Source organism: Sander vitreus, chromosome 22 (assembly GCF_031162955.1).
Source record: "Sander vitreus isolate 19-12246 chromosome 22, sanVit1, whole genome shotgun sequence".
Classification (NCBI taxonomy): Eukaryota; Metazoa; Chordata; class Actinopteri; order Perciformes; family Percidae; genus Sander; species Sander vitreus.
In genome coordinates, this window is record NC_135876.1 from 911,112 (window position 1) to 938,228 (window position 27,117).

The 27,117-nt window shown below is 44.3% G+C and overlaps 1 protein-coding gene across 1 annotated transcript in view; it reads right to left on the bottom strand.

Moving 5' to 3' along the window:
• Positions 1 to 290: 290 nt before the first annotated feature.
• Positions 291 to 27,117, bottom strand: part of LOC144537005 (zinc finger protein 438-like) — a 58,405-nt gene continuing 31,578 nt past the window's right edge. The window contains 5 exon segments of the mRNA XM_078280396.1: positions 291 to 2,363; positions 2,531 to 4,224; positions 4,226 to 4,310; positions 20,956 to 21,020; positions 21,116 to 21,220. Coding sequence (XP_078136522.1) covers positions 1,766 to 2,363; positions 2,531 to 4,224; positions 4,226 to 4,282 — 2,349 coding nt within the window. The 5' untranslated portion in view covers positions 4,283 to 4,310; positions 20,956 to 21,020; positions 21,116 to 21,220 and the 3' untranslated portion in view covers positions 291 to 1,765.

A 27,117-nucleotide genomic window follows, 5' to 3' on the forward strand; every position in this document is an offset into this window, starting at 1 on the left:
TTCCCTCCTCTACTATGACAGAACACAGCAGCTGATTCACAAGTTACTCTATGTAAATATATATATATTTTTCTCAATATATCTATATATTCTATCTATGGAATAAGTCTATATAGCATATGTATACTTTTGGTAGGGTTTTGAAAACATTCAGGTACATTCACTTGACCCTGTGATGTTTTTTTTTCTTCATATGAAAGATAACCACAGACAAATGTTAGCAGAGATACTTGCCATGAGGTAATGGCCTCCCATCAAAAAACAAGACGTTAAGCACCCCCCCCCCCCCCCCCAACTTAGAAGAATCAAACATAAATCTTTAAGAACCAACAACAAGCAGGACTATACTAACAGACCTCTGTATTAATCTAGTATAAAATAGCATATTTTCTGGACTTGACAACAGTTTATAGTAACTCTAATAATAGAGTCTGGGTGCACACAATTCCACAGGTGCATACATGAGCTGGCAACAACAGGTAGGCAATTCGATAATTTTCTTTGCGCATTTACTAAGTCACCAAAAATTATTCTGTCAGTGGTTAAAAAGCTTCAATGCAAAACTCACTTTTACAATCACTAGTGTAAATAGACCCTTGGCATATCACAGAATACACAAATAGGCATTAATCAACAAGTCGAGGAGATAGAACTTGGCCTGCAGAGGACCATACTGACGGTAAGCCACACTACGCATGAACACCGATTTTTTTTCAGAAGGCCACAAGGATGTCACTTGGGTGCTGGTTAAGAGTGTTCCTTCATGGGTCTGGATTGACAGAGGACCCCAATACTGCCCTTAATTGGACTGTGAAAGTTCAAGTCATAACTGAAATATTGATTTTCCGTTACGGGAACAATATTACATCAAAGGATTGTGTATTCATACCGATTCATTTTTACCTGTAATAATCCAAGGCCAATAGATACATTGTCAGCCAGTGTGACAGTAGACAGTGTGCCCTTGTTATAAGATTTACATTTCTCAGTATTTTAAATAGGGTCAGTCCACCCAAATTAGAAACTTTATTTTCTCCAATAATCCAAAAATCTAGCCATGCACATTTGGTAGTTTCCATCAAAATGAAGAAGATCTTTTAGGATTTCTGACTCCAACCTTATGAAATGGAGTTGAATGGAATTTTGTTTGTGGTGTTCACGGTATTACACAAAAAAAAAAATAGTTTCTTCTGGACAGTCTTCCAATAGTTTCCGCAATGAGACTTTTGAAATGTAATTTTAATTGGGGTGAAGACAGAAATCTCAGCGCAGATATCTCAAAAACTCAGCACATGAAACCAAATTATCTGCATGGCTAGATACCATAAGAGCTAAGGATTTAGGTGAAATGACCCTTTACCAACATTAATGCGTCAGCTAGGTTATAAATAACCATTTTAATAAGATTTAAATAAGCAGTAGAAAAATTATCCAACAGGATATTAAATACATACCTACAAACAAAATGTCCAAAACAGAACAGTGCAATCAAAATAACATGGAAAATAATATTGTTTATAAAATTGAGTTCTCTGACCTAGAGAGAGTATCCCTTATGAACTGTAACACAAAGATCAATTTTCACCATTGGCTTAATATTCTTTTTCTATTTTCATTTGAACCAAGTCAAATGCCTCAACTGGTGAAAGATGAAACTAGTGATAAAAAACATCAGAGAAACTCTCCATCCCTGTGCTGCTGATTGTTAGTACTGAGTGTGTGTGTGTGAGGTGCCAAAGTGAAGGGCTCCATGCCCATTCGAGGGCTAGGCTGGATAGTGTGGGCTTGGAGCAGGAGTGTCCAGATCCCCGTCCGCTTCACCCTCTTCCTGGCCAGAGTAGGAGCTCAGTGCATCCCATAGAAGGCTGGGCTGCTCACAGTGGTGGCGACTCCTCCAGTGCTCCATAACCCCCTCTTTAGTGTCCAATATCTCGCTGCAAAGCACACAGTTAAAGGCTGCACCTGCTGCAAGGACCCCATGGCCTCTGCCGCTATCTGGTGATGCAAGGGTTCCGCTGTCCTCCCCCTCCCTTCTATGGTGGTGGGACATGATGTGTCTCTTAAGCTTGGAAAAGGAGAAGAACTCCTCGTCGCAGCTGCCACACCTGACCAGGTTGCGCTTCTCGTTGAGCTGCCGCCAGTAGTGGGCGGCGTGCTTTACCAGCTCGTTCTCAGCCTCGCGGCCACCGCGCAGTGCCTGGCCCTTGTGAAGTGGAACCTGGACCTCCTCCCCGTGCACATACAGCAAGTGCATCTTCATGTCAGCAAAGGTTGGAGTGATGGCCTGGCAGCGGCCACATTTAATCTGCAGCTCTACAGGGTCTTCCCGATCCTGCTCATCTGATGGCTCTGGGGAGTGGGCCCTGGTGAGGAAAACAATGAACAGTGCTTGTTTAGAAAAAGGTTGCCGGTTGTCAGGTAATCAATCAATATCTTTAGCCATTTCATTTATAAGTTGACATCTCTGAATATAACCTGCTACAAGATAAAGGTCACAATGAAGTAGGTGCTCGATCAATTATAATCTCACCTCTCCACAGACAGGTGATCTTCATGATGGCTGATGGAAGGTTCCACGGTCAGCACCACCTTGTGGACCTCTCTCAGGTGGCTGAAGTAAACCCCAACATATCCAAAGGCCTTCTCGCAGAACTCGCAGCACAGAGACCGACGTGGGCGTACCTCAGAGTGGTGAAGCTTCATGTGGGTGCTCAGGCTGCCGGAGTGAGCGTACGCTTTGCGGCAGACTGGGCAGGCGTAGGGCCGGCTGTTGGTGTGACTGTTCATATGGCTCTGGAGGTGGTGCTTGAACTGGAAACAGCGGCTGCAGGTGGGGCAACGGTGGAGTGGACGGCTGCCTATGAACACTCTTGGATGGGAGGCACCTCTCAGGTGGAGGGTTACTGGGGCTGGTTGGGGAGGACAGTCCAGGGTCTTGGTTGTGGTAGTGGTGGGGAGCTGATGACCAAGTACGAGTTCCTGTTCTTGGCCATCTGGGGTAATGGCAGGCAAACTAACCAGTTGGGGAACCGTCTCCATTACCAACATGGGCTTGGGTCGGATGCTGCGGTACTTCTTTGAAATATCAACTTCCTTTTGTTTGGAGCCTGGAACAACTGCTGGCGGTTTCTCTGGGACCCTTCTACGGAAGAAGGACAAAGACCTCTTCTTTCTAGCCTCAAATGCCAAGATGTCCTCCATCGTCTTTCTCTTCCGCCCCCTCTTCTTCCCAGGTGGTTTCTGGAGGGTTCCCAACACAGGCATGAGTGTGGTCTTTGCCTGGGGCTGGAGAGTGGAGTTTGGCACCTGGTTGTGACCCAAGGCTTCAGCTGTCTCGAGGGGCTTGGATGTAGGATCTAAGGGGCTGGTGAGTCCTGTCTGGCTAGAGAAACTCTTCTTCTCTGGGGACAAATTGCTAAGCTTTGCAGCTGGGATGAGGGCGCTCTTCATTTTAGAGTAGGGCAGAATGGGCAGTTTACCCTTAGGTGGGGACGGGATAATCTGGACTGCTTTGCTGAAGATGGCTGAGGACAGGACCGTTATACTGCTCTGGGGCTGGGCTGCAGTGGACTTAGATTGGCACAGCCTCACTGTAGTCTTACTTTCCTCTGGAGATTTGCCTGGGGAGCCTTTGCCAGCAGCAGGGGGGAACTGGAGGTTCTGAATAAGGCTAGTTGTAGCAGGTCGTTCAGAGCCATCTGGTGCTCGCTCTAGCTGAGAACCTGGGTACAGGACAGCATTGTCTGGGAGTAGAGCAGTGACAGAGATGTCAGAGGAAGCTGGGTCAATCAGAATGACCTGCTCTGAAGACTCCTCTTTGGCCACTAGGGTTTCCGTTGTGTGCTTGGACTCCTGTTGTTTTTTCTTCATCACTGTTGATGTTCCACTCACTGTCGCTGACTTGGTTTGTGCTGTCACAGCAAACTTGGAGGCTGTTTTTACCCTAGCAGCTAGTGGTGGTGACTTGACCTTATCTGTGGTCCCCTTGCTCCTTACTGGCTGGTACCTGGGAATGGGCAACTTGAGGTTCTTTTGGGTTTGTTGTTGTGGTGTCTGAGAGGAGACAGAAGGAGGCAGTGCCACCAGAGAGAAAGTGCCATCCTGACCTGCTATTTGCATCAGTGCATAGTTTTGGGTGGGCACAATGATGGACTTGGGGCTGGAGGCGGTGGTAGCCTCAGGGAGGGCAGAGGGAGGCTGGCAGGACAGGACTGCAGGGGAGGGGGAAGGGCACCACAGCCGGGGCCTTAGGGGCGATGCTCCGGAACTGAAGGCTCTTCATCAGAAGGGCTGGACTCACTGGCTACCAACTGAAACAGAATCACAAAAAAGAGTTTTATGAGTAACAGCACTGAGCCTAGCGAGCCTTTTCAGCCTTAACTTGCCCTTTTAGCTTTAACCCTCTAACCCTTTCCACATCAACAATTACTGACAACATTGCAACACCGTATGATTGCGGTCTTAAATCTGTTTGATCTAACATACTCAATAGAAATAACTGATGATTACATGACGTCCTGTGGTCTCTTCTGAAAGCTGCCAACATCATGACTGTAAATGTGAATTTTTGATGGTGTCATTACTGTGCAACCCAAGCAAAGAAGCAAACACAGTAAAAAAAAACAGGCATCTGCACAAGTGTGACAAGCTGTCATATTACCTATGTCTCTCTGGTCACACACGGCAGAGTCACTCTGCCCCAGGCTAAGGACAGACTGTCCCCTTTGATTTGGGCTCAGCATGCAGCCGTGGTACATGCTGAGGCCCTGCAGGGGACTCCTTTTACGCCCCCCCTCACTTCCTGGAAGGATCAGCCAGTGGAGCATGAAAGCTGCCCAACAGCAGGATCTTTACTAGATGAAGAGGGGCTCCCCTCTCATCTCATCTCCCCCTCCACTGACCAGCATTGCAACCTGGCCAAAGGCAATGAGGATGCCCCTGAAAAAAACCCTGGATTTTCTTTATCATCCCTTGTTCACAAACAACGTTTCATGGTTTTCCAGCATGGCTGAGGCTTTTCCACTCTGTGGATCGCCATTCTGACTGTGTTGATACTAAATACTGCTGAAGTCAATGGGGAAACTATAACCTCAGAGTGAGGTTTTAAACAAGTCTATATTATATGAATCTACCGTACAGTTTCCATCCATCAATCAAGAGCCACAGGTATGGCTTTAAAAACAAAGGCAAAATTTCCTTCGTTTATATAAATACTGAATCTTTATATCAAAAGGAGGGAGAGATTACAGAGGAATGCTTCAAAGGGCCTAATTGTAAACAGACTGAGGTTTGAATTTCACAATTATGACCCGACTTTCAATAGCAGCATTTGATACAAGCAGCGCTCCAACTCCACTCTGTAATAATAATCAGCATAAAGTGCAACAATCTGGAGGTGTCACAAAAGGCAAATATTCATTACCAGAATTTCTCAATACAAAAAAACATCTGTATTCATTTTCAAAGCAGTCTGGCGCTTCATTCCTTCAAAAAAGAAGGAGAAGAAAAGAAAAACTGCAAAGGGCATATTGTTTAACAGCTGGAAGTGTTTCTGTGCGGAGAGATTATTTATACAGTACCCCTACCGCATTACGACTCCATAAAACTGGAGATATTCCTTCTCTGTGTGGATAGTTGACTCCAGTTTGACTGTGACTTTGGCTGAACACCGAGTGGAATAAAACCGTGGGATGTGTGTTCCTCTGGGCATTTTATGTGGCTATAGAAAGTGGGAGATTGGGGTAGAGGCAACGCTTGGCAATTAATTGTGCCATGTGAAAGTTTACGGTTAGACATGGGGTGGTGGTGGAGGGGTGGGCGTAAGGTGTGTGTCAACAGCTGGAGAAGCAGCCAGTAGGCCCAAAGTCATTTTGTCATAGGTGATTCAGTCAAAAAAAAAGAAAAAAGAAAGATCAGCTTTAATATATTCCTTTCTCCTATTTCACCTGGAAAAGTGGGAATGGTACTGGAGTATCATGGCCAGTGTTGGGGGATATGGTGTTTGAACTTTAGTTCTCGGAGTTTAAAATTTTAAATGAGACAATTAGACCTCATTTAATTAATCATCATCATCCTCATCATTAGATGGTAAGTCAAGAAGCACTCAAACACAAAGTCTGGGCCTGCACTTTTCCCTCATTACTATGCAAATTTGTTCAGCAAGGTGATCCAACATCTAATCTGATCATGTACACTGATGTTTCTATCATGTACTGTTCTTGCACTGCTGCTGTCTGTACACGGATGTGTTTGCACAGACAGACACATGCCACCATGACTTACTGACAAGGGCAATTACTGGAATTGTTGGGTCTTTTTAAAATTATAGAGTGTGGTCTAGACCTACTCCATCTGTAAATTGAATTGAATTGATTGACGAGCATGTGACAGGAGGAAGTTGGGACAGGAAGAAACAGGGGCAACTAGACAGTAAATATTAGAATCTTTTCAGTAACAATTACAGAGTGTATGATGATAACAACCTTATTATTTTTATGGAGCGTGCGCTCTACCAGGTGAGCTACCAGGGCACCCCATGTACTGCCAGTATTAACATGCTGATGTTCAGCCGGTTATGTTTACCATGTTTACTACTCATGTTTACACTTTATCTAGCATGTTAGCATGCTGACATTTTCTAATAAGCAATCAACACAAAGGACAGCTGAGCTTTTATGTATTTGGACATTAACTAAAGTATTGGACAAGTTTCACCAAACTTCAATAGTCTGATATCTGGGATTCATGAATGCCTGAATCAATTTTTCTAACGGCATTCATTTGGTGTGCTGATCCGTTTGTTCTTTCAATGCTATTGTTTTAATCCCATTTGGGCACTAGAGCCTTTTTTTTTTTTTTTTTTTTTTTTATAATTTCTGTATATCAAATTTTGTGCCAATCCATCTAGTAGATGTTGAAATATTCTACTAGATAAGTGAAAGTTTGACCTGATGGTGGCACTAGCAGAAAAGTCAGGGGATCAGGGGAAATTTCGAGGCAATCCATACAATAGTTGTGGCTCTATTTCAGTCTGGAACGAAGTGGTGGGCCAACTTACATTGCCATTCCCGCTAATGCAGCTAATAATAGGAGAAGACCACTGAGTAATCCTCAAATCCTTCAAAACAGACTGAGATTGACTTATTGTGTAGCATACAAACATTTACAACAAAATTGTGCTTTCAAAGTCAGGCTAGATTTTCAAATTCATATGGAAGAGTTGGACAAGGTTAAGAAAAAGCTGCTAAAAACCAACTGCATCAGTAACTGATCTTACAACAGCTGGTATTTTCATAGTACTGATTTCTGGAGGCCCTGAAGCTACCAGTTTAAAACTCCCTGAGCTCTACTACAAGAAGTACGCTGATACAACAGGTGAGTGTCAGTGAAGATGACAGCCTTAAGGTGGATTTATGCGTATGCGGGGGCTCCACACAGAGCTTTCGCTCTAGCCTACGTAAGTGGCCTGACGTTTATACCTGTGCGCTGGTGTCTGCGTGTCGTTCTAGCGTATCTCTTTAAGAGAATAGCAGGGCCGGCATGTGTTTGCGCGTGGCGAGTGTGTGGTAGAGCGAGTGAGAGAGTGGCGGGCATTAGCTTCTGAGCGAGTACCAACTCTGGAGGCGTAGAGGGAGAAACAAAGTGTCTCCCCTGTCCTTTCTGACCACGGTGGGAAATCTGGAGCAGGAGAAGTTAACCCTCTCCTTGATGTCATGTTGTTGATGGAGAAGGAGAACCAGGACATGAGTCGGGGGAAATGTGACGCTACCAAGTCATGACCAAATGGACCAATCACAGTTGTTGCTGTCTGCATCGTCGCGACATGTAGTTAAATTTTTTTGGTGCGTCAGGCTACGGCGTAGAGTCCGTATCTCCACTTACCTACGAGCGTGCCCACAGTGCGCAGAAGCATAACTTGGCCTATAGGCAACACCTAGTTATTCAATATTCAGAATGGGGCAATGAAAAAGTATCCTTTACTGTTGTAGGTCAACCAATATTACTATTTGAAAAAGGCTACCCTTTTCTGTCTAACAACTCTCTCCTCCAGTTCAGCCACATGGGAGAGGATAGAGAAAAAGGGAAGACAAGAGAGGAGGGAGGCGAAGAAGGGAAGGCATTATTAACTTGTTGATGATGGCAGGGCAGACTGTCAGTTTACCCTGCCATCATCATTCTCTATTCCCTATGAGGTGGTTCTTGTGCACAGTGAGACGCAGAGGGAAGAGAAAAAATGTCTGGAAGAAAGCCAAGAGAGCTCCAGACCTGTAAACCTGCTTCTGATCATGATGATCTAGACTCAGCTGGGAGAACAGCAGAGACAAAACAATTATATCAAGACGGTGTCATAATTTCCTCCAATTGGTGTTTTTAAAAAAAAATATATTTTCAAAATAACGACAGTTGTTCAATTCAAAGAAGACAGGCTGCAGTGGTTGAAAAACTAATCTTTCTCTAGTTAAGGAAATATAAGAGAGGTCTATGCTATTTTCTGTATTTGTCAAAGCCACATTGGGAAGTTTTCAGACCCCTTCACTTGTTGCAAGATGCACCCTGATAGTGTGATGCTGCCACCATCATGCTTCATCATAGGTATGGTAGCAGCCAGAAGATGAGCGGTACCTGGTTTTTGCCAGATGGAGCGCTTGGAGTTCAGGTTCTCTTGACTCTAAAAAATAGTCCTGGTAGTTCCAAACTTTACGTATGTGCTCCAAGGAACATTCAAAGCTTTAGAACTGGTTTTACAACCTTGCCAAGATAAATGGACTTGGCTGGGGGTCTGACAAGCACTGTGGATTGTGAGCTACAGGTCTTACCAAATCATGTCCAATTGAATTTAGCTCCAATCAAGTTCTACAGTATCATGTACAGATCATACAGTTTCTTCAGGATAAATTAAGAAAACAAGGTACACCTAACTTAATTTAGAGTAGTGTAGTGTTGATACAATACCCTGCCTAAATATCTTGATACCAATACTGAAACGATACCACGGCAAAAACCTAAAACATCAGGAAAAGTAGTATATATAGGAATAATAGATGACAGCGCATGGAACTTAAAATTCTTTGTTTTATTGTATTAATTAATAAGGTAAACATGTATTAATTTAAATATTTACATAGTATGCAGTAATCTGATGTCCTCCTATGCTTGAGTCTATGTGATTTCTTTGAAAGTTAACTTAACACAACCAGATATCACTTACAGCATTTAAGAAGAATTTCTTTTGGTAAAACAACGCCCGTTCAGGCGGAGAGTGGTACTACAGCACAGGAGACAGTGAGATTAAGGGTGCTTTCACACCTGGAGTTAAGTAGATTAAGTGCAATTCAGGGGTGAAGTTGTAACATTGTGGCATGTTTCATTTGGTTCGGTTAGCGTTCACACCGCACTTTGTCAAACGCACCAAACACTGTAAACAAATGTCATACGGTCGAAACGGTCACTGGTCTATTGGACAAGTGAAACTGGCCGACACTTGAAATAATAGAGCAACACCAAATGTATAATGTCTTGGGTTTTCTGGTTTTGCTTTGGCATTTCTAGGGCCCTATCTTGCACCCGGCACAGCGTAGGGCAAAGCCCGACTCAAGTGTCTTTGCTAGTTTAAGATCGACACAGTTGTCAGTTTCCCGTCCAGCGCCCACGTCATTTAAATAGCAAATGCACCTGTGCCCATCTTTGCAACCATGGGCATGCTGGTCTTACAGGGAGGTGTGTTCAGGTGCATTCTGGGCGTATTGCTATCTTAAGGCAGCGTGAAGTGATCGCGCCATTGACCATGCCTAGGCTTATGCACAGCGCGCACACACTACTGTATGCTTGTTACACAAACACAGGGAAGCGCAGCAGCACACAAACGATTGCAAAAGATTACAAATAAAAATATTACGGTGCAAATCCTCCATCATAATAGCAATGCACCAAGGTACAAACACACCTGGCTTTTAAAGGGAATGAGAGATGACACTCTGGTTTATCATCCATGTTACGCCCAAAACACACCTATGATTAATTACGACACTAAGTACAACCCTTTAGAACCATGCGCCTGGCGCACGGACCCTTTTTTCTGTCGTTAAACTAGCAACAGTGGATTTATTCTATTAATTAAGACACTAAGTACAACCCTTTAGAACCTGCGCCAGGCGCTTCACGCCGTGCGCTTAGATCGTTAAAATAGGGCCCCTGATATTTTAGAAGGCGGCGAACAATATGAGCAGCTGACAGACAGGAGAGTGAAGGATGATTAGAGAGATTTTGATGGGTCGTCACACAGACGACGAGCGATGTATAGTCATAATAGGTCATGGATTTGAAAGTGACCGTTTCTCAAATCACACCACCAAATCAGGAAGACACCACAGTAACTGTAGAAAGTGCTATGCTGAGTGTATAAGTTGTGTTTGAGAATATCATTTTCATTCTCTCGGACTGCTTTTCCATTTCATGTCAACGAGAAACATCGGTGTCTGGGGAGTGCTCTTTGGTGGATTATGTGTTTGCCGAATTACAGGAGATGTTTGAAGAGATTCTGAAAAAATGGTGAATCTAATTTTATCAGTACATTTAGTCGTGATAAGAGCTTCTCTGACATTTGAAATACATACTGAAGCATTTAGATGACTATAAAACCTTTTACATTCATTCAAACCAGCATTAGCCCATTTACCAAGGTACTGTTTCAGTGCCTGAAAATGCCCTCCACCGCAAACTTTTGTCTATTTAATTGGTCTTGAGATCTGACGGGGCCCCGTCTTGATTCAAAAGGGTATAACACAGCAGGGGAGGGGGAGAAATGCGCACGGAGGTCACAGACGCTACTCAATCTGCCGCTGGATTTGAAACGCCAACCACTCTAATCTGACTGGGGTCAGAGGTCAGAGCTAGGGTGATGCAAAAACCTGGCTCCTGGAGAGAATGTGAGACTAAGGGAGAAAGAGAAGAAATAAAGGGTGGGGGTGATCCACAGAGACAGATTATCAGGTAAAGCCGGAGGGGTGAGAGGTGAGGATCTGCTGTTTATGCTGGAAACAGGTCAGGGTTGAGCAGAAGGGCAGTGTGGGGACGGGCCAGGCATCCACCTGGAATGGAATGAAATGGTATGAAGTGAACTGCCATGTACACACACACACACACACACACACACACTTCAGCTCACACCCTCAAACCTGGACCTGGGTCACATGCAGAGGTGGTCCAGCCAAGACCGATGGGCTGAGCAGCTAAAACAACCCGCCTATTGTTAGCCAGTAATGCAATTTAGTGAGAGGTGAAAGCACTGCTCTGTGAAATGTCAAAACACGGAGAGTGCAGTGTTTTGGTAGCATCCCTGATGCATTCTCTGATTCTGTTTTGTCTCGCTTTGGGCCAACTACTGTTTAAACTGCAGAGTCCTGCATTTTGCTCCCACAATAGGGAAAGGGAAGTAGTTTCTCTTGTGGGGAGTTTTAAAAAAATCAAATGTGAAGTGTTTTGAGAAAAGCAGAGCAGGGAGCAGAGTAGTGTGAGGTTTGTTATCTCCCTTGTAGGTGAGAGCAATGCTCATCTGGGACTCGAAGATAGAGCCCGGAGATGGAGGGGGTCTGGAATGAAGTCGGTGTGTGTGTGGGCTAAAAACCCAGCAGAGGCCAAGCTCCCCCAGGTTTTAGCCCAGATGAAAGGCCAGGATCTGGGCTAGATAAGAGGGCAGATCACAGGGGGCCGGGGCCAGCCGGCTGTGAGAAGCCATGTCCAGCGGCCTTTTTCACCAACCTTTCCTCCCTCTGTCTCTCTCACTCACACACACTCACACACGTACACACACACACGTATATTCTGTGAATCTTGCAGTCCAAATGAAGAAAATTAAATCATTCTATTTGTTTTTTCCTCCTGAGTGAACCCTAGTGTTATCGGTGCTCGATTGCTTCTTCCTGCACGCATGCTAACTGCTCATCTTTGCTCCTCAGCCTGAGGTGTACGTGTGTGTGTGTGTGCGTGTGCGCAGGGGACGTAGGTTGTGAAGCGAAGGCGGTCATGGGGAAAATCAAATCAGTGTTTGCAGAGGTCCCTGTTTCATCCTAGAGCTCTGCTAAATGAGAGGGCACCCCACACACACACACACACACACAGACACACACACAGACACACCTTGCGATTTGGTAGCACCAAGGTGCTCCTTTCCCCTTTTCACCAGACAACCAACAGTGAAAGGTGTTGCAAAAGGGAACAGCATCTTATGGTATTCATGGCAAACGCACACACACACACACACACACACACACACACACACACACCCGTATGTCATCCACTGTCACCTGAGCAAATCAATGCAACTGAGAAATCCATTCCAATTAGGATCCCGCTGCTCTGCCCTGCATGTGGATGTAGATTCATCGATATAGAAATCCCACTGCTAACCTGCCGTTCCTCTCAGAGAATGCCCTTAACTAAGACTCTGGATGCTTTGCTTTCATTGACTTAGAAATAAAACTGTATTCACGAATCATTTTCTTTAGGTATGGCAAAAAAACATCTCTCTGTTGAGTCGAGTGTTGATTACAGACAAGCTGGAACCTCAATAAAAAAACGAGGCACTGCCTTTTGAAGGCAGGATGCTGTAAACCCCTGACAACCAATGACCTTTGACCCGATGTCCAACAAGCCCATGTGTCATCCCCGGGAAGTTGTAATGTCTTCAATCATCCATGCTCACAGATGAACCAAATGAGCAGAAGAGACACACACACACACACACACACACACACACACACACACACGGCTGCCGGCTCCGAGCTGAGTGGCGGCGACGTGGAGCGGAGGTGACAGCAGTGTGTTCGAGGGCATGCGGACGCGTGTGTTCAAGGTCTCGAGTGTTACCGTGCTCCACCCTCAGGCAGCCAGCACTGTGTTAGCCATGCTCAACACTAAACCTTTACCTGACCTTTCCCTCTGCCGTGACATTTGGACCCTTCTGAATAGGTCAAACAGCACTGAAGAGTGGTGGAGAAATAGAGAGGAGCTGCAGGAGAAAAAAATAATGGAGGAGAGGAATGAGGGCCATCAGTGTAGGGAGGTGACAACTGATGCTGCTTGGGAATGTGTAAGAGAGAGAAACATCAATCACTGAAATTCCCACAATTAAAACCTCATAAGGGATTATTTCGGTCAAGATTTTACTATCCCAGACCATTCATGGTGGGTAAGTTGTTTGGTTGTGAACAGCAGAGGGCCATCATTCAGTGTGACCGCATGTGAGAATGGGCAACTTAAAATGCTACTCAGCGGAAGTCTAGTCTGTGAAAAAAAAGCACTGGCAGAGTCAAATATGTCGTTTCAGAAATGTGCAGCGTCACTGATGTCAGGAAGTGCAAGTGTATTTTGCTGAGTGACCAACAGGAACAAAGCAGGAAGTGATGATATGCTGGTAAGATTGCTACAGAGTAAGATAACACACGTGAAAAAGGGGAAACTGGTGAATGTATGACATCCAGTACAGGGGGTCCTTGTGGTTGATAAAAAAACTCAATCAGATGTGCTGTAGGATGTGAGGTAGAAAAGGAAACAAACTATTTGCCATGGTGTGCTGATACAAAAGTACACAGTTAACAGTGTCTTTACTTGGACCAACTAGTCACCCTCTGAAGCTACAGCTACACTGCTAGGTTTTCATTTTTAGGCGGCGTTTTGACACAAAAACGGCCATACAAGAGTTTTACCTCCAAAGCAGAACTAACCTCCGCCCATCACATGACCATTTACACACACTGGGCATGTGCGTGCTGGTGTAAACAGGAAAATCATGGATGTATAAGTTGAAAATACAGTAAATACTTTGGAGAAAGGAAAAACAATGGTGAAAAGTAAGAGCAGGGATTTATTGGCTTGGACCGAGGACGAGGTGGAACTGTTACTGAAAGGTATATAAGCTACCTAACTGATAAGGCTGAATGACGTGTGTCGTCGTTTCCAAAGGTCTCCGTTTCTGCCCGTCCAGACTACAAAGCAACCCCGGAGTTTTCAAACCAGAACGGGGGCAGCAATGTTTCCAAATGTTAAAGTTGTAGGAGCTCAGAAACGTGAGAAGTAGGGACACGAAGCATGAAAAAGATACTTTTTTTTTTTTTAAACCAAAACGTAGTGTAGTAGTAGCCTGAGAAGCATATCCCTAAATAATAATTATACAAGACCACAATGTTTCAAATCTGGAGGAACGCACTTACGTATTGTGGAGGTTTGGGGTGGTGTGTGCACGAATGAGTAGACGAGCGCAACATGCAGTAGACCTAAAGCTGTTGTTTTTTAAATATCATTAATTTTATTCATTTATTTAGTATTGACGGACTGACCTTTTGAATGAATGTGAAATTGCCTATCTTGTTCAAGGCAAGGCTTTTGTTTTGAAGTCCCTTCTTTTATTTGGAAGTCAGTGCGCGCTACCAGCAATGGACAGCCTGCTGACCTCGACAACCTAGCTGTATTCTATAGATATCCTTATTATCTAGGATCCTTGCATGCTTGTTAATAACTTATTTGAAGGTTTCGGTCTCCAAGATTGACAGCATTGTATTAGGAACATAGACTAGGGAATTGCTAGGAAAGCCACTTTCTCTGCGGGGGAAAGACAACAAAAATCCTTCCTCCCACGGACAGGAGGGGCTACTCACAGAATGGTCCATTGTTGTGTCCGTCTGTAAGAGGGAGAGAGCGAGAAAAATGTAACCCCAAAGTGAGTCGCTTGCCCGCAGCTTAAAAAAATTATACGAAAATGCATACTCGATGTTCGCAGTATAGTCATTTACTACATCCCGCGTAGAACAAGCCACGATAAATCAAATATAATCAATATATCGCCCACCCCTTATATATATATATATATATATAGATAAAAAGATGAGGGCAAAAAGGAACAGTGATCAGACCACTCACCCCTGTCTGCTGAGGATGAATAAATAATGTATACTCCTTTCCACTGCCTGCAGAGGCAAACAACAGGAACTGTCCATCTATCCAGCTTAGAGCTGGGCAATATATCAATATTATATCGATATCGTGATATGAGACTAGATATCGTCTTAGATTTTGGATATCGTAATATCGTGATATGGCATAAGTGTAGTCTTTTCCTGGTTTTAAAGGCTGCATTACAGTAAAGTGATGTCATCTTCTGAACTTACCAGACTGCTGTAACTGTTCTATTATTTGCCTTTACCCACTTAGTCATTATATCCACATCACTGATTATTATTTATCAAAAATCTCATTGTGTAAATATTTTGTGAAAGCACCAATAGTCAACACTACAACATTGCTGCGGTATCGATATCGAGGTATTTGGTCAAAAATATTGTGATATTTGATTTCTCCATATCGCCCAGCCCTAATCCAGCTCCGTCCTCCTGTCCTTTCCCTTCGTCCTTCATTTATCTGTAACACTCTGATACACATATACTCACAAACAGAAAACCTGTTCAGACACACAAACACTCCCCAGATGTGGATTGCAAAGGATTTTTGTTCATGTTGGCCCTGCCAAGGAAAAGGGAAGCCACTGCAGCCCTCGACTGGGACACTAAGAAAACACCTGCGTTCCCGGTCCCACCTTAATGATCACTCAACGCAATGGGGGAACTTTAATGGGGGCCCTGGAAAGAAGGAAGGAAGGAAGGAAGGAAGGGAGGAAGCTGCCAGCTTGCTAATTTTAGGCACTCTGCATCTCAGATGAAACGCTGGAAAAGGCAGAGAGGAGGCGTGGAGAGGCGGGAAAGTTCTCCATCTCTCACTTTCTGCACCGTGTCTTTCCAACTATCATTACCCCCTACATCCGCTATGAGAGAGTCTCAAAGCTCTTTGATTCTCTGAATCATCTCTCTCTCTCTCTCTCTCTGTCTCTCTCTCCCCCCCCCCGACTCTCGCTTTCATTCTCACCTCCCTCCCCTTTCTGTCGGTACCTGAGTAAATAAACAGTGTTGTGTGGGATGCTAATTAGAGCAGGTTCAGGGACGTGATGAGCCCAGAGACAGATAAACAGCAAGGTGGGGAGGAGAAGAGATGAGATGGAGGGGGTGGGGGTAACCCACCCCAAGGGCAACACAACACAAACACGTCAGCATAGCGGTGAAGGACAGGCAAGAGGGGTTTTGGCTTTCAACCCAGAACCCGCTTTGAAGCGAAGGGCGTAGGGTAGAGGATTTGGAAGGGGCTTGTGATGGAGTGAAGGGCACTAGCAGAGAAGGGGGCACGTGGTGGCGCTTCAGCCACAATGAGAGGAAGAGGGGAAACGCCGCGCAAACTTCCTTAATGACGGCTGCTCCTCGAGAACCGGTGCGAGATCAAAGGAATATGCAGATGATCCAAGTTTCTTCTCCTGTTGAGGTGAGCCCGAGCTTCTAAAAGCAGGTCAATGTGAGGCAGCTTGTTCTTATTTATCATAAGCTGGCCTGCCTGGGGGGAATAAGCTGCTGGATATGCAGGTGAGAAGGTAATGTTACAAAAGAGAGGTGAACACAAACAAGTATGCTTCCACTTTGTGGTAACTTGTTGTAACCCTTCTACAAATGTAGATCTGCAAAGATGAATAAATGAATCGATTTGTGGTCAACTATTAAATGAATCGCCAACTATTTTGATAATCGATTAATCGGTTTGAGTCAGGAATTCTTGGATCCCAGCTTGTTAAATGTGAATATTTTCTAGTTTCTTCACATCTCTGCGACAGTAAATTGAATATCTTTGAGTTGTGGACAACACTGATTAACATTTTTTCACCAGTTTCTGGCATTCTATAGACCATCTAATGGATGATGAACGAACAACTAACGGATTCATCGACAATGTAAATAACTGCAGCCCTAAACTCTACACTGTCAAAGCTAAAATAGAAATGAATCAGACAGGCAGCTGGCTGCTGTGAAATCACTTACACCTTGGTATTAGCTTCACAAAAAAAAAAAAAATCATTACATTGCGCTACTATGTCTGTGAGACTGTGAAGTCAGACTGAAGTTTAAACATACGAGGACTAAAAACTTGTAGCTCTTTTTCACTGCAAGAAATTCATCTGTAACCTGGGACCAGTGTTGGGGAAGTTACTTTTAAAAAGTAGTGTTTGCTCGTTACTCTTTAAAAAAGTAATCTGTTACTTTACTTAGTTACCCCCTATGGAAAGTAACTTTTTACTTTACTTGTTACTTTTAAAAGCAGGCATCTCTAGCAGAGACTGAAGTTGATTATACCAAAACTATCTTTGACCATAAATCTCTGGTCTATCAGTGAAGTGTCTGAACTCCACTGCAGGCTGGATTCTCTCCTCACAGAGTGACGGCTGATTCATTATGAATCAGCCGTGTCAGTCCATGTACCGGTCGTGCAGCCACGATGGTCTGTGCATTGTCACAGACACATGCAGCATCTTTTCTGGAAGTCCTTGCGTGTCCGTGCGACCGACACAAGTCCACAGCGGTCTGCTGCATGTATGTATGAGGCCATCTCCACCGCATCCATCTGTGAGGTTGTCAGCTTTGTGTCTGCCTGGCCCAGAGCACCGTCCAGCAAAAAGCCACAAAGCTTAAAACGCTCTCAAAAGTTAGCGTTGTCTGCTTCTCACTTGCCATGATTACTCTGCTACCAGCCTCTGTCACGTCCCGTGTGGAGCTTGTGAGCGCGCAGCTGAGGATGCAGCGTCACTGTCAAATCTGTCCCTGGGAAAAGTAACAATGCGCCGAATTGAAAACCAAATTTTCAGTAGTAGCGCGTTACACTATTTTTTACCCGAAAAAGTAGTTCCGTTACTTTAACGTGTTACACCCAACACTGCCTGGGACCTCCCATTATCTGAATCTTTAAGAACATTATGAGGCTTTGGTACGGTGTTCCTTCTTGTATTTTGACTGCATTTTATAAAGTGAGACATTTGAGATGTACTTATTTGAAAAGGTGAGACATTATGTTTACAGTATGTGCTGTCGCATAGGGGAGTAAAGTAATCGTGTCATGTTAATGGTCAGCATTTAGAGACGTGAATGACCTGCAGCTGACTTGCACTTTGCGTCTTCTGACTTGACTTAAAGGAGCTCTAAGCGATGTCACGCGTTTTTTAGGCTACAACATTTTTGTCACATCCAGCAAACATCTCCTCTCCATCTGCAGATAGTGAGAAAAAAACGCGGTCTCTGTAGACAGCCCAGGCTCCACAAACTGCAACAAAAACAAACTGTGCCAACCTGCACCACCAAACATAACAACCAGTGTTCCAGCCAATAACTGACCAGAAGGATTTGGGGGTGGGGGTTGGTGTGAAAAAAGGAGGGGGGGGGGACGGGATGAGGAGGAGGGAGGGGCGAGCTAGTCTCCGTTTTGTTTGACAATACTTATACACCCAACATCGCTTAGAGCCCCTTTAAAGTTGCCCTCAACAACTTGACACTTCCTTTGTTAAGACTTGACTTGGACTTGTTTCAAATAATGCTGATTTTACACCAAACGACTTTTCAAGCGATTCCACTGTCACAGACTAATTTCCATTATCAGAAGGAAATCCTGAGAGTCTTGTTAGAGTTGGGGCGCGCTCCCGTCGTCTCCATCGTTTGGTGTAATGTGGTCATAACACTCAGTCCGATCAGTCTTTTTCCCATCTGGATGTTCAGACTAAATCAAACGTGTTTATTAACCTTTATTTATTCAGGGAAGGTTCACTGAGAGGCAGCCTTTCTTTTGCAGGAACACCCTGATCACATTCACACAGTTCCACATTCATACCTGGAAGCTGCCCGGTTCAACCACAGTCTGATCTCCTGGCCACTGAGCAGCTCCACTGGAGCCGTTGGGGTTAAGGGCCTTGCTCAAGGGCACCTCAGTGGTGGTAATGAGGGAGGGACAAGTGCTACTCTTTCACTTTCCCCACCCAGATTTTATCTGGTCGGTCTGGGGATTGAACCGACGACCTCCCGGTCACAAGCTCGCTGCTTCTCGCTTTGACATTATCGTAGGTTTTAAGTCTTGGTTGTAAAGTGAAATCACTTGAACATTATCAACAACCAATGGGTGCGCTCCCTCCAGCACCAAACAGGAAGCAGCAAACTGGCTAGAGCCAGTGTTGTTTATGGTTGCTAAGCTAAACGCTAAAGAGTGAAAGTTGCAGATTTTCAACCCTTCTGAAGCGCTTCATCCAGCTGGGATTTACTGGTGGATAAACACAGACCTCCGGGTACTGGAGACATCTGCATGGACGGCAGAACAGAACATCTGCAGACTTTCCCTCAAGTTACCAGCTAACGCTAACGGTAGCTAGCTAGCTTGGTTTCAAAACAAATCTAGTTGTAGTCTTGCAATGTGTGACCCTGCAAGATCCCCAGTCTTCACATATTATTTAGGACAGTCTTTGATGTCAGATGTGAGATGATTGTCTTTAGATGTGAGATGGTGTCACACTTTAGTCTTTTCAAAGTCTGTTTAAACTGTTCTAGTGTAAGGTAAGCGTTACTTGAAACTTGAGTGGAACTTGTTCAAAAGATTAGTGGCCTTTCAGACTGAAATCAGGGCTGCGTTGGTGGAGGTGTGATGCTTCAGGTAAGAGATAAAACACAAGTTTAACAGACCCGTGAATGCTGATCAGATGCCAAAATACTGCACACACTAATACTTCTGTCCTCTAGATTACAAAGGTTCTGTGAAAAATCAATGACGTTTGTTATTCCACGCCCCTGAATTATGAACAAATGTGACGGTATATTCCACACACTCCCCCACGCCCCTAATCACTTTGGTTGCACACTTTGAACTCTGTGGAACACTTGTTATTTATAATCATTTGTATTCTAATTATTAATTCTGCAGATCTTCAGTACCCCGAGCGGCTCCAGTAGAGTGGCTCAGTGGCCAACAGTGCTGCGCTTGTATAAATAGCTCCCAGGGGTGGCTATGTGTTTAACTGTGAATGTAAAACAGGGCTTTACTGAAAAACAGCATGAACGCTCAATCACCTTTTTTTTTTTTTTTTTTTTAGGCAGAAAAAGTCTTCAAAAGAGTTTTTTTTAAAAAGAATCTTACAAAGCAATTCTCATTCCTGAAGATTGGGTGAATCCTTCACGTCTGTCTGCCTCCGTCTTTGTCTTAAGTCCATAAATTTAGCATCTGCTAAGGTGTCTTTGTTGGGTTATTAAAACCATAGGAAATGCTGTCTGGCAGGATCAAAGCCAGCCTTGGACCATAATGATCACTGATGCTGTTAAATTAACCAGACGTGAGCGCAGTTCCCTCTGATAGGGGGGATATCACTCCACTGGTAGGGGAGGTGAGGAGAGGCGGTGGGCCAGGTACAAGAGAGTAAAAAAAAGGAAGCCCAGAGAAAAATGGTGGGATGACTGCCTCAGCAAAATACAACGTTAACAGATCATGTAAACACCGTCTTTAATGTTACTCAGAGATGTTTCATGATTCAAAGACATCTTATGATCCCAGATTACGGCAAGATTGGTAATGACAGGTGCAGGGGGGGGGGGGACCTTGCCGTTACAAGGTCTTGCGTAAGCTTTTAATCTCACGTTAAATCCAGCACAAACACTGATGGGGAGACGGAGAGGGGTGAGTGGAAGGTGGAGAGGATCACGATAGATATCTAAGAGATTGCGGAGGAGAGGGGAAATGGAGGGAAATGTGATGGCTGGATAGATGAGCTATTTTTATAATGAGGTCAGTGTGAGCTGTGGGATTTCATTCTCCTGGGAGAGAGTGAGCGAGACACACACACACACACACACACACACACACACACACACGGGGGAACTGTGGCGATGTATCTCTCATGCTGAGCGGAGCAGCTTCTGTCCACAGGAGGAAAAAGAAGAGGACTATGAGGAGGAGGAGGACAAAGATTTTGATCATGACCTGACTGGTTGAAGCGGTCTTATTTCCTCTCTGTAGTGCTAGAACACAAGGGCTGATGCTTAATTATTGAACAACACTGACACTCACCCATCTTGTGTTTGTTTCAACAAACAAACTAACTTGACTCCCATGACTCCCACTGTGTCGCAATCCTTTAAATTGTGCAAACATAATGATGGAAAACAGTGTTAAAATGTGCCTTATTGCATCTGAAAAAACAACTGATGTCCATCCAAAAAGTATTTACCGATTGGATGATCCTTCCTCCTTGGCTGCTCCCTCGCTCCTCCTCCTCCTCCTCTTTCTGGGCGGTGCCCGGGTTGTGGTCCTGTCCCCCCTCTCCACACTCCCCCTGTAAAGACATCAAACACAAACCTTTAACATAAAGTGTACAAAATAGAGAAAACCCACAGCAATCACACGTTTGCTATGCCATTAGTATGGAGCCCTAACGTGTTCAATAAATAAACAAGACAGGATGAAATAAATAATAAAAGTCAAAACACAAAATCAAAAAAAAAAAACTAATCTAGAAACTAAAGTAATTATTATGAAACATGATATACTAATTTGTATTTCATTATAGACATGTTCATTTCAAAACATTCCTTTTCAAAAGTCCCTTTTCATATCAGTGGAGTTGTCACCAATGCCTGCCCCCTCACCTTTTAGCCTCCGTTACCAAATGTAGCTAGTTAGCTCCTGTTAGCTACAGCAACAACTAGCCAAAGGGGGGATACTGGTGACAACTCCACTATCATGAAAAGTGACATATGACATAAGAACATCATCGTGAAAAATACTATTATAAAAAAGGGACAATTTGAAATGAAAAGGAACATTAGACATTGTGATAAAATAATGAATTAAGTTTCATAACAATATATATATATTTTAATAATTTATCAAATTATGTCATAATTTATTGGTTTTTCAATATATTTAACTTTATGTATAAATATAGTTAATGACATAATTATCATTAATAATTTAAATATGATTAAAAGTCAATTCAGTATTGACCAATTTGGGGCTCCATAAACTAGCACCAAAAAATATGGCGTCTATAAAATGTGTTTTCCATGCATTCGTCAGAGTGGAGCAGTGTTCAGTAAATTCCTGGAAGCATTTAAAAAAACTAAAAAAATATGGTGCGAAGACAAAGTACATACAGCAGTGACAAGATATTCACATACTAGTTTCACAAGGCCTGTTTCACGCACGCACACACACACACACACACACACACACACACACACACACTCTACAACGTCTCTGATGCACCCCCTCGCTCTCTCTAAATGCCTGTCGCTTTGGCCCTCCATTAAGCCGAGCGAGTGCTCGTTTAGCCGGTGTCTTGGCAGTTGGGGACGCAGGCTGCCCATTCAGTCAGATCCAGCCGTATTAAATAAATAAGGAGCGCTCTTCTGTGTAAATTATTCATTTAACACGCCTTATCCTCTTCCAACAACCTTGTTAGAGCAACTCAGGAGTGGAGAGGGGGCGAGTGCAGGGGGGCAAAGGGGGGGGGGAGTGGAGGGGAAGAGGCAGACACCGGGGCTCATGTGCGACTCAGCAGAACCTGTGGTGCATCTCTAAGCTCTCTGGGCGTTCAGTCGTAGGGGGCCTAATTCACTCTGACACCTCCTTTGTTTCAGGCCGAAAAGAGCTGCATACGCACAGCAACACTTTTGCTCACATGCACACACATTTCAGCACACACTGGCATGCACAAACTTAGAGAGAAAGAGCACAAGAAAGGAATTTTTAGTGCATATTCATAGAATAATCATTCTAGTTGTCTGGATAAATTATTGAGAAACGCGAGTCTCCAGAACACGCCACGCTGGAATGCGGGAGCTGCCTGAACTCAAATCAGACAACACAGCAAGTCATCCACTCTGAACAAGCTGATTCTAATGAGCTGGGATGGGAACACATAGAAAAATGCTTATTGTGAAGGAACTAACTGTTCTGGATATTAACCTTGAGTACAAATGCAAAGAACACCTAACGTTTGTTTAGCCTAAATGTCATAACGACATCACTCGGTATTCCATGCTCCCCAGATGTAGGCTAACTGTATTCATTCATCTATCTATCTATAGTATTCATGGCACAACAACAAACAATGTATTCAAGGTCAATTAGGGTGTATAATAATTACAATTATTCTTAAGTTATGCACACAACTTCTATTTAAATATTTAAAATCACATTGAGGGCAACTGTATTATTTTCAACTCCTGTATGTTAAACCCTGCAAAGTCAGAAACCAAACTGCATTGAAATAAGACTTAATTACTAATACTTGAAAACCGGTGATGCTTAAGTACTAAGCTTCAAAGTAAAATGTAATTCATTTGAGGTATGAGGGGCATGGGCGTCAGTTTGGTTTGAAATGTGCTGGGGACAGATACGCATTACATTTTTTCCCCTTCTCTTTCACGCAGGTCATGTTTTGAAAGACGCTGTCCTGTAGCTTACTAAAGTAAATGAATAAAAATGTATACAAAAATGTGATGATGTCCGACACGTTTTATGAAGAAGAAAGCCTTAAGTTTTCAAAAAGCATTAGACATATAACCCACTAGCCTATGTTCTTCTTCATGTATCCACGTACCATGTTGACAATGTGACATGACGTGATATCAGAATCTTTTATTTAAATCTAAAAGTCCAGGGCTAGACTGATAGCAAAATGTCCAAACACCAAGCAAATGATCAAAACACAGCTGAATCTGAGTGGGAATTTCAATGGTTCATTTGCAGATAGTCCCAGGACAGACAGACAGACATATCTCACTCACTCACTCACTCCAGTGTTCAGCCCCAGAGCGGGAGGTTGTTATGTCAACTCTGACAGAGCTATGCTCTGAATTGGAGTTAACAGGCTTTGGCCCAGACAGAGGCCAGCTAGACCTGATACAATGGGATCAGTGTGTGTGTGTGTGTGTGTGTGTGTGTGTGTGTGTGTGTGTGTGCACGTGCTGAGAGTTAATCACAAAACGCTCTCTCATTTCCAAATCACACCCCGAGGCCACTGTACATTACAGAGGCAGTGATACACAATGTACAGTGACATCTACTGCTTACTTTCATTTTCACTGACAAACTTCTCCATATGAGGGCTGAGCACAGCATCCTGCTGCCAAACAGCTTCTGTTTGAGTTTATACATGTGCCACTGTGCACTGTTTCGCCACATTACTCAGCGGATGATATTGGGCTTAGCTCCAAGAGTTCGCACATTAGACAATTCTGTGGTTTAAATGACGAAAACACAAATACCTCTACTACCAATACCATGTACTTTGTTATTTTCAAAATGTAATTCAATTTAGCATCTTACTACGGTATATGTCATGACACGTGTGTGTCAGTGTCTAATGGAACCTGCTTTCAAACTAAACTCTCAGTGGTGGACAGAGCACTCCAATATTTTACTTACTTTCTCCTAAAAGTGGCGGACGGGCCGGGGTCCGGCGCAGTGCTCACTCCACATAAAACACTTCATTACATCACGTCCAGCAAACTCCACAGAGAACAATCAGGGCAAGTTTAGATAACACACTCGACTGTCCTGCTGTGAACTAACCACAGACAGTTGCCTCGTTCATGGACTCAAGGCAGTGTGTCACTGAATGAATGTAGGACAACACAATGGATATTTGGCGTTATTTTTGGCATTAAAACATTTTTTTCTGGCCTGGCAATGGTTCCCGTTGGCCAGTGGAGGGCTACCAGGCTTGTACAGTTATAGTGGAAACACTGCTGTCTTAAAAAGTCCCAAAAATATTAGCAAAGTACTCATTATGCAGAATGACCTATTTCCGAATAAAATGTATCATTGGATTATAATTATTGATGCATTATGTTCATCACTTATAATGTTGCAGCTGGTAAAGGTGGAGCTAATTTTAATTACTTTATGTACTGTTGGGTAGCTTAATTTATAATAATGCATCATCATTTATTAGTGGATTGTATTAATAATCTGAAGGTGTAATAACTAAAGTTGTCGAAACAATATTTCCCTCTAAGATGTAGTGGAGTAGAAGTATAACGGAGCATGAAACTGAAATATTCAAGTACAAGTACCTCAAAATTGTACTTAAGTATGCATCACTGCAAATTCTCAATTTACAGGCCAAGAACGCTAAAAGACTGCGCGCCTCTTTCGTCCTCCCACAAAGTGAAGTTCAATTCATTTGACAGTTTATTAACACCTTAATATCGGGCTGGGTGGGCGCACGGATAGATCAGTTGGTAGAAGTACATATAGAGGTTTACTCCTCGACGCAGCGGGCCCGGGTTCAACTCCGACCTGCGTCCCTTTGCTGCATGTCATTTCCCCCCCCCTCTCCTTTCATGTCTTCAGCTGTCCTGTCAAATAAAGGCCGAAAATGCCCCAAAAGAATCTTTAAAAAAAAAAAAATTAGGGCTGTCAAATGATTAAATTTTCTTAAACGATTAATCGTTGAATTTCTATAGTTAATCGCGATTAATCGCATGTTTTATCACATGATTAAAATTCTATTATTATACTATTATAAGTCCATATTCTTCTCCGGGAACCATCACCTTATCGTGGTGGAGAGGTTTGTGTGTCCCTATGAACCTGAGGGCTGTGTTGTCTGGAGCTTTGTGCTCCTGGTAGGGTCTCCCAAGGCAAAGTGGTCTCAGGTGAGGGGCCAGACAAAGAATGGTTCAAAAATCCTATCACAAGCCCCCGGCTGAGCGCCGCTACGTTGGAGTTTAACCCGGTGGACGAGAGGGTCGCCTCCCTACGCCTGCGGGTTGTGGGGGGGAAAACTCTGACTGTTTGTGCATATGCACCGAACAAGAGTTCGGAGTATTCGGCCTTCTTGGAGACCTTGAGTGGAGTCCTGCATCGGGCTCCATTCGGGGGACTCCATAGTTCTGCTGGGGGACTTCAACGCGCACGTGGGTAATGATGGAGACACATGGAGAGGCGTGATTGGGAGGAACGGCCTCCCTGAACTAAACCAGAGTGGTTGTTTGTTGTTGGACTTCTGTGCTAGTCATGGATTGTCTATAACGAACACCATGTTCGAACATAGGGATGCTCATAAGTGTACTTGGTACCAGAGCACCCTAGGCCAAAGGTCAATGATCGATTTTATAATCGTTTCATCTGATCTGAGGCCGTATGTTTTGGACACTCGGGTGAAGAGAGGGGCGGAGCTGTCAACCGATCACCATCTGGTGGTGAGTTGGGTCAGAGGGTGGGGGAAGACTGGACAGACCTGGTAAGCCCAAAGCGGGTAGTGCGGGGTAAATTGGGAACGTCTGGAGGAGGCCCCTGTCCGACAGACTTTCAGCTCACACCTCCGGCGGAGCTTTTCGTGCATCCCTGTGGAGGCTGGGGGCATTGAACCCGAGTGGACAATGTTCAAAGTTTCCATTGCTGAAGCTGCGGTGAGGAGCTGTGGTCTTAGGGTCTTAGGTGCCTCAAGGGGCGGTAACACACGAACACCGTGGTGGACACCGGTGGTCAGGGAAGCCGTCCGACTGAAGAAGGAGTCTTTCCGGGATATGTTATCCCAGACGACTCCGGAGGCAGTTGCAAGGTACCGAAGGGCCCGAAGGGCTGCAGCCTCTGCCGTGAAAGAGGCAAAGCAGCGTGTGTGGGAGAAGTTCGGAGAAGACATGGAGAAGGACTTTCGGTCGGCACCAAGGTACTTCTGGAAAACCGTTCGCCACCTCAGGAGGGGGAAGCGGGGAACCATCCAAGCTGTGTACAGTAAGGATGGGACGCTGTTAGCCTCAACTGAGGAGGTAATAGGGCGGTGGAAGGAGCACTTTGAGGAACTCCTAAATCCGACTATCGCCCTCTATGGTAGAGGCAGAGCTGGAGGATGAGGGGGGATTGGCATCAATTTCCCTGGTGGAGGTTGCTGAGGTAGTTAAACAACTCCACAGTGGCAAAGCCCCAGGAATTGATGAGATCCGTCCAGAAATGCTTAAAGCTCTGGGTGTGGAGGGGTTGTCTTGGTTGACACGCCTCTTCAACATTGCGTGGAAGTCTGGGACGGTGCCTAAGGAGTGGCAGACCGGGGTGGTGGTTCCCCTTTTTAAAAAGGGGGACCAGAGGGTGTGTGCCAATTACAGGGGTATCACACTTCTCAGCCTCCCGGTAAAGTCTACTCCAAGGTGCTGGAAAGGAGGGTTCGGTCGATAGTCGAATCTCAGGTTGAAGAGGAACAATGCGGATTCCGTCCTGGTC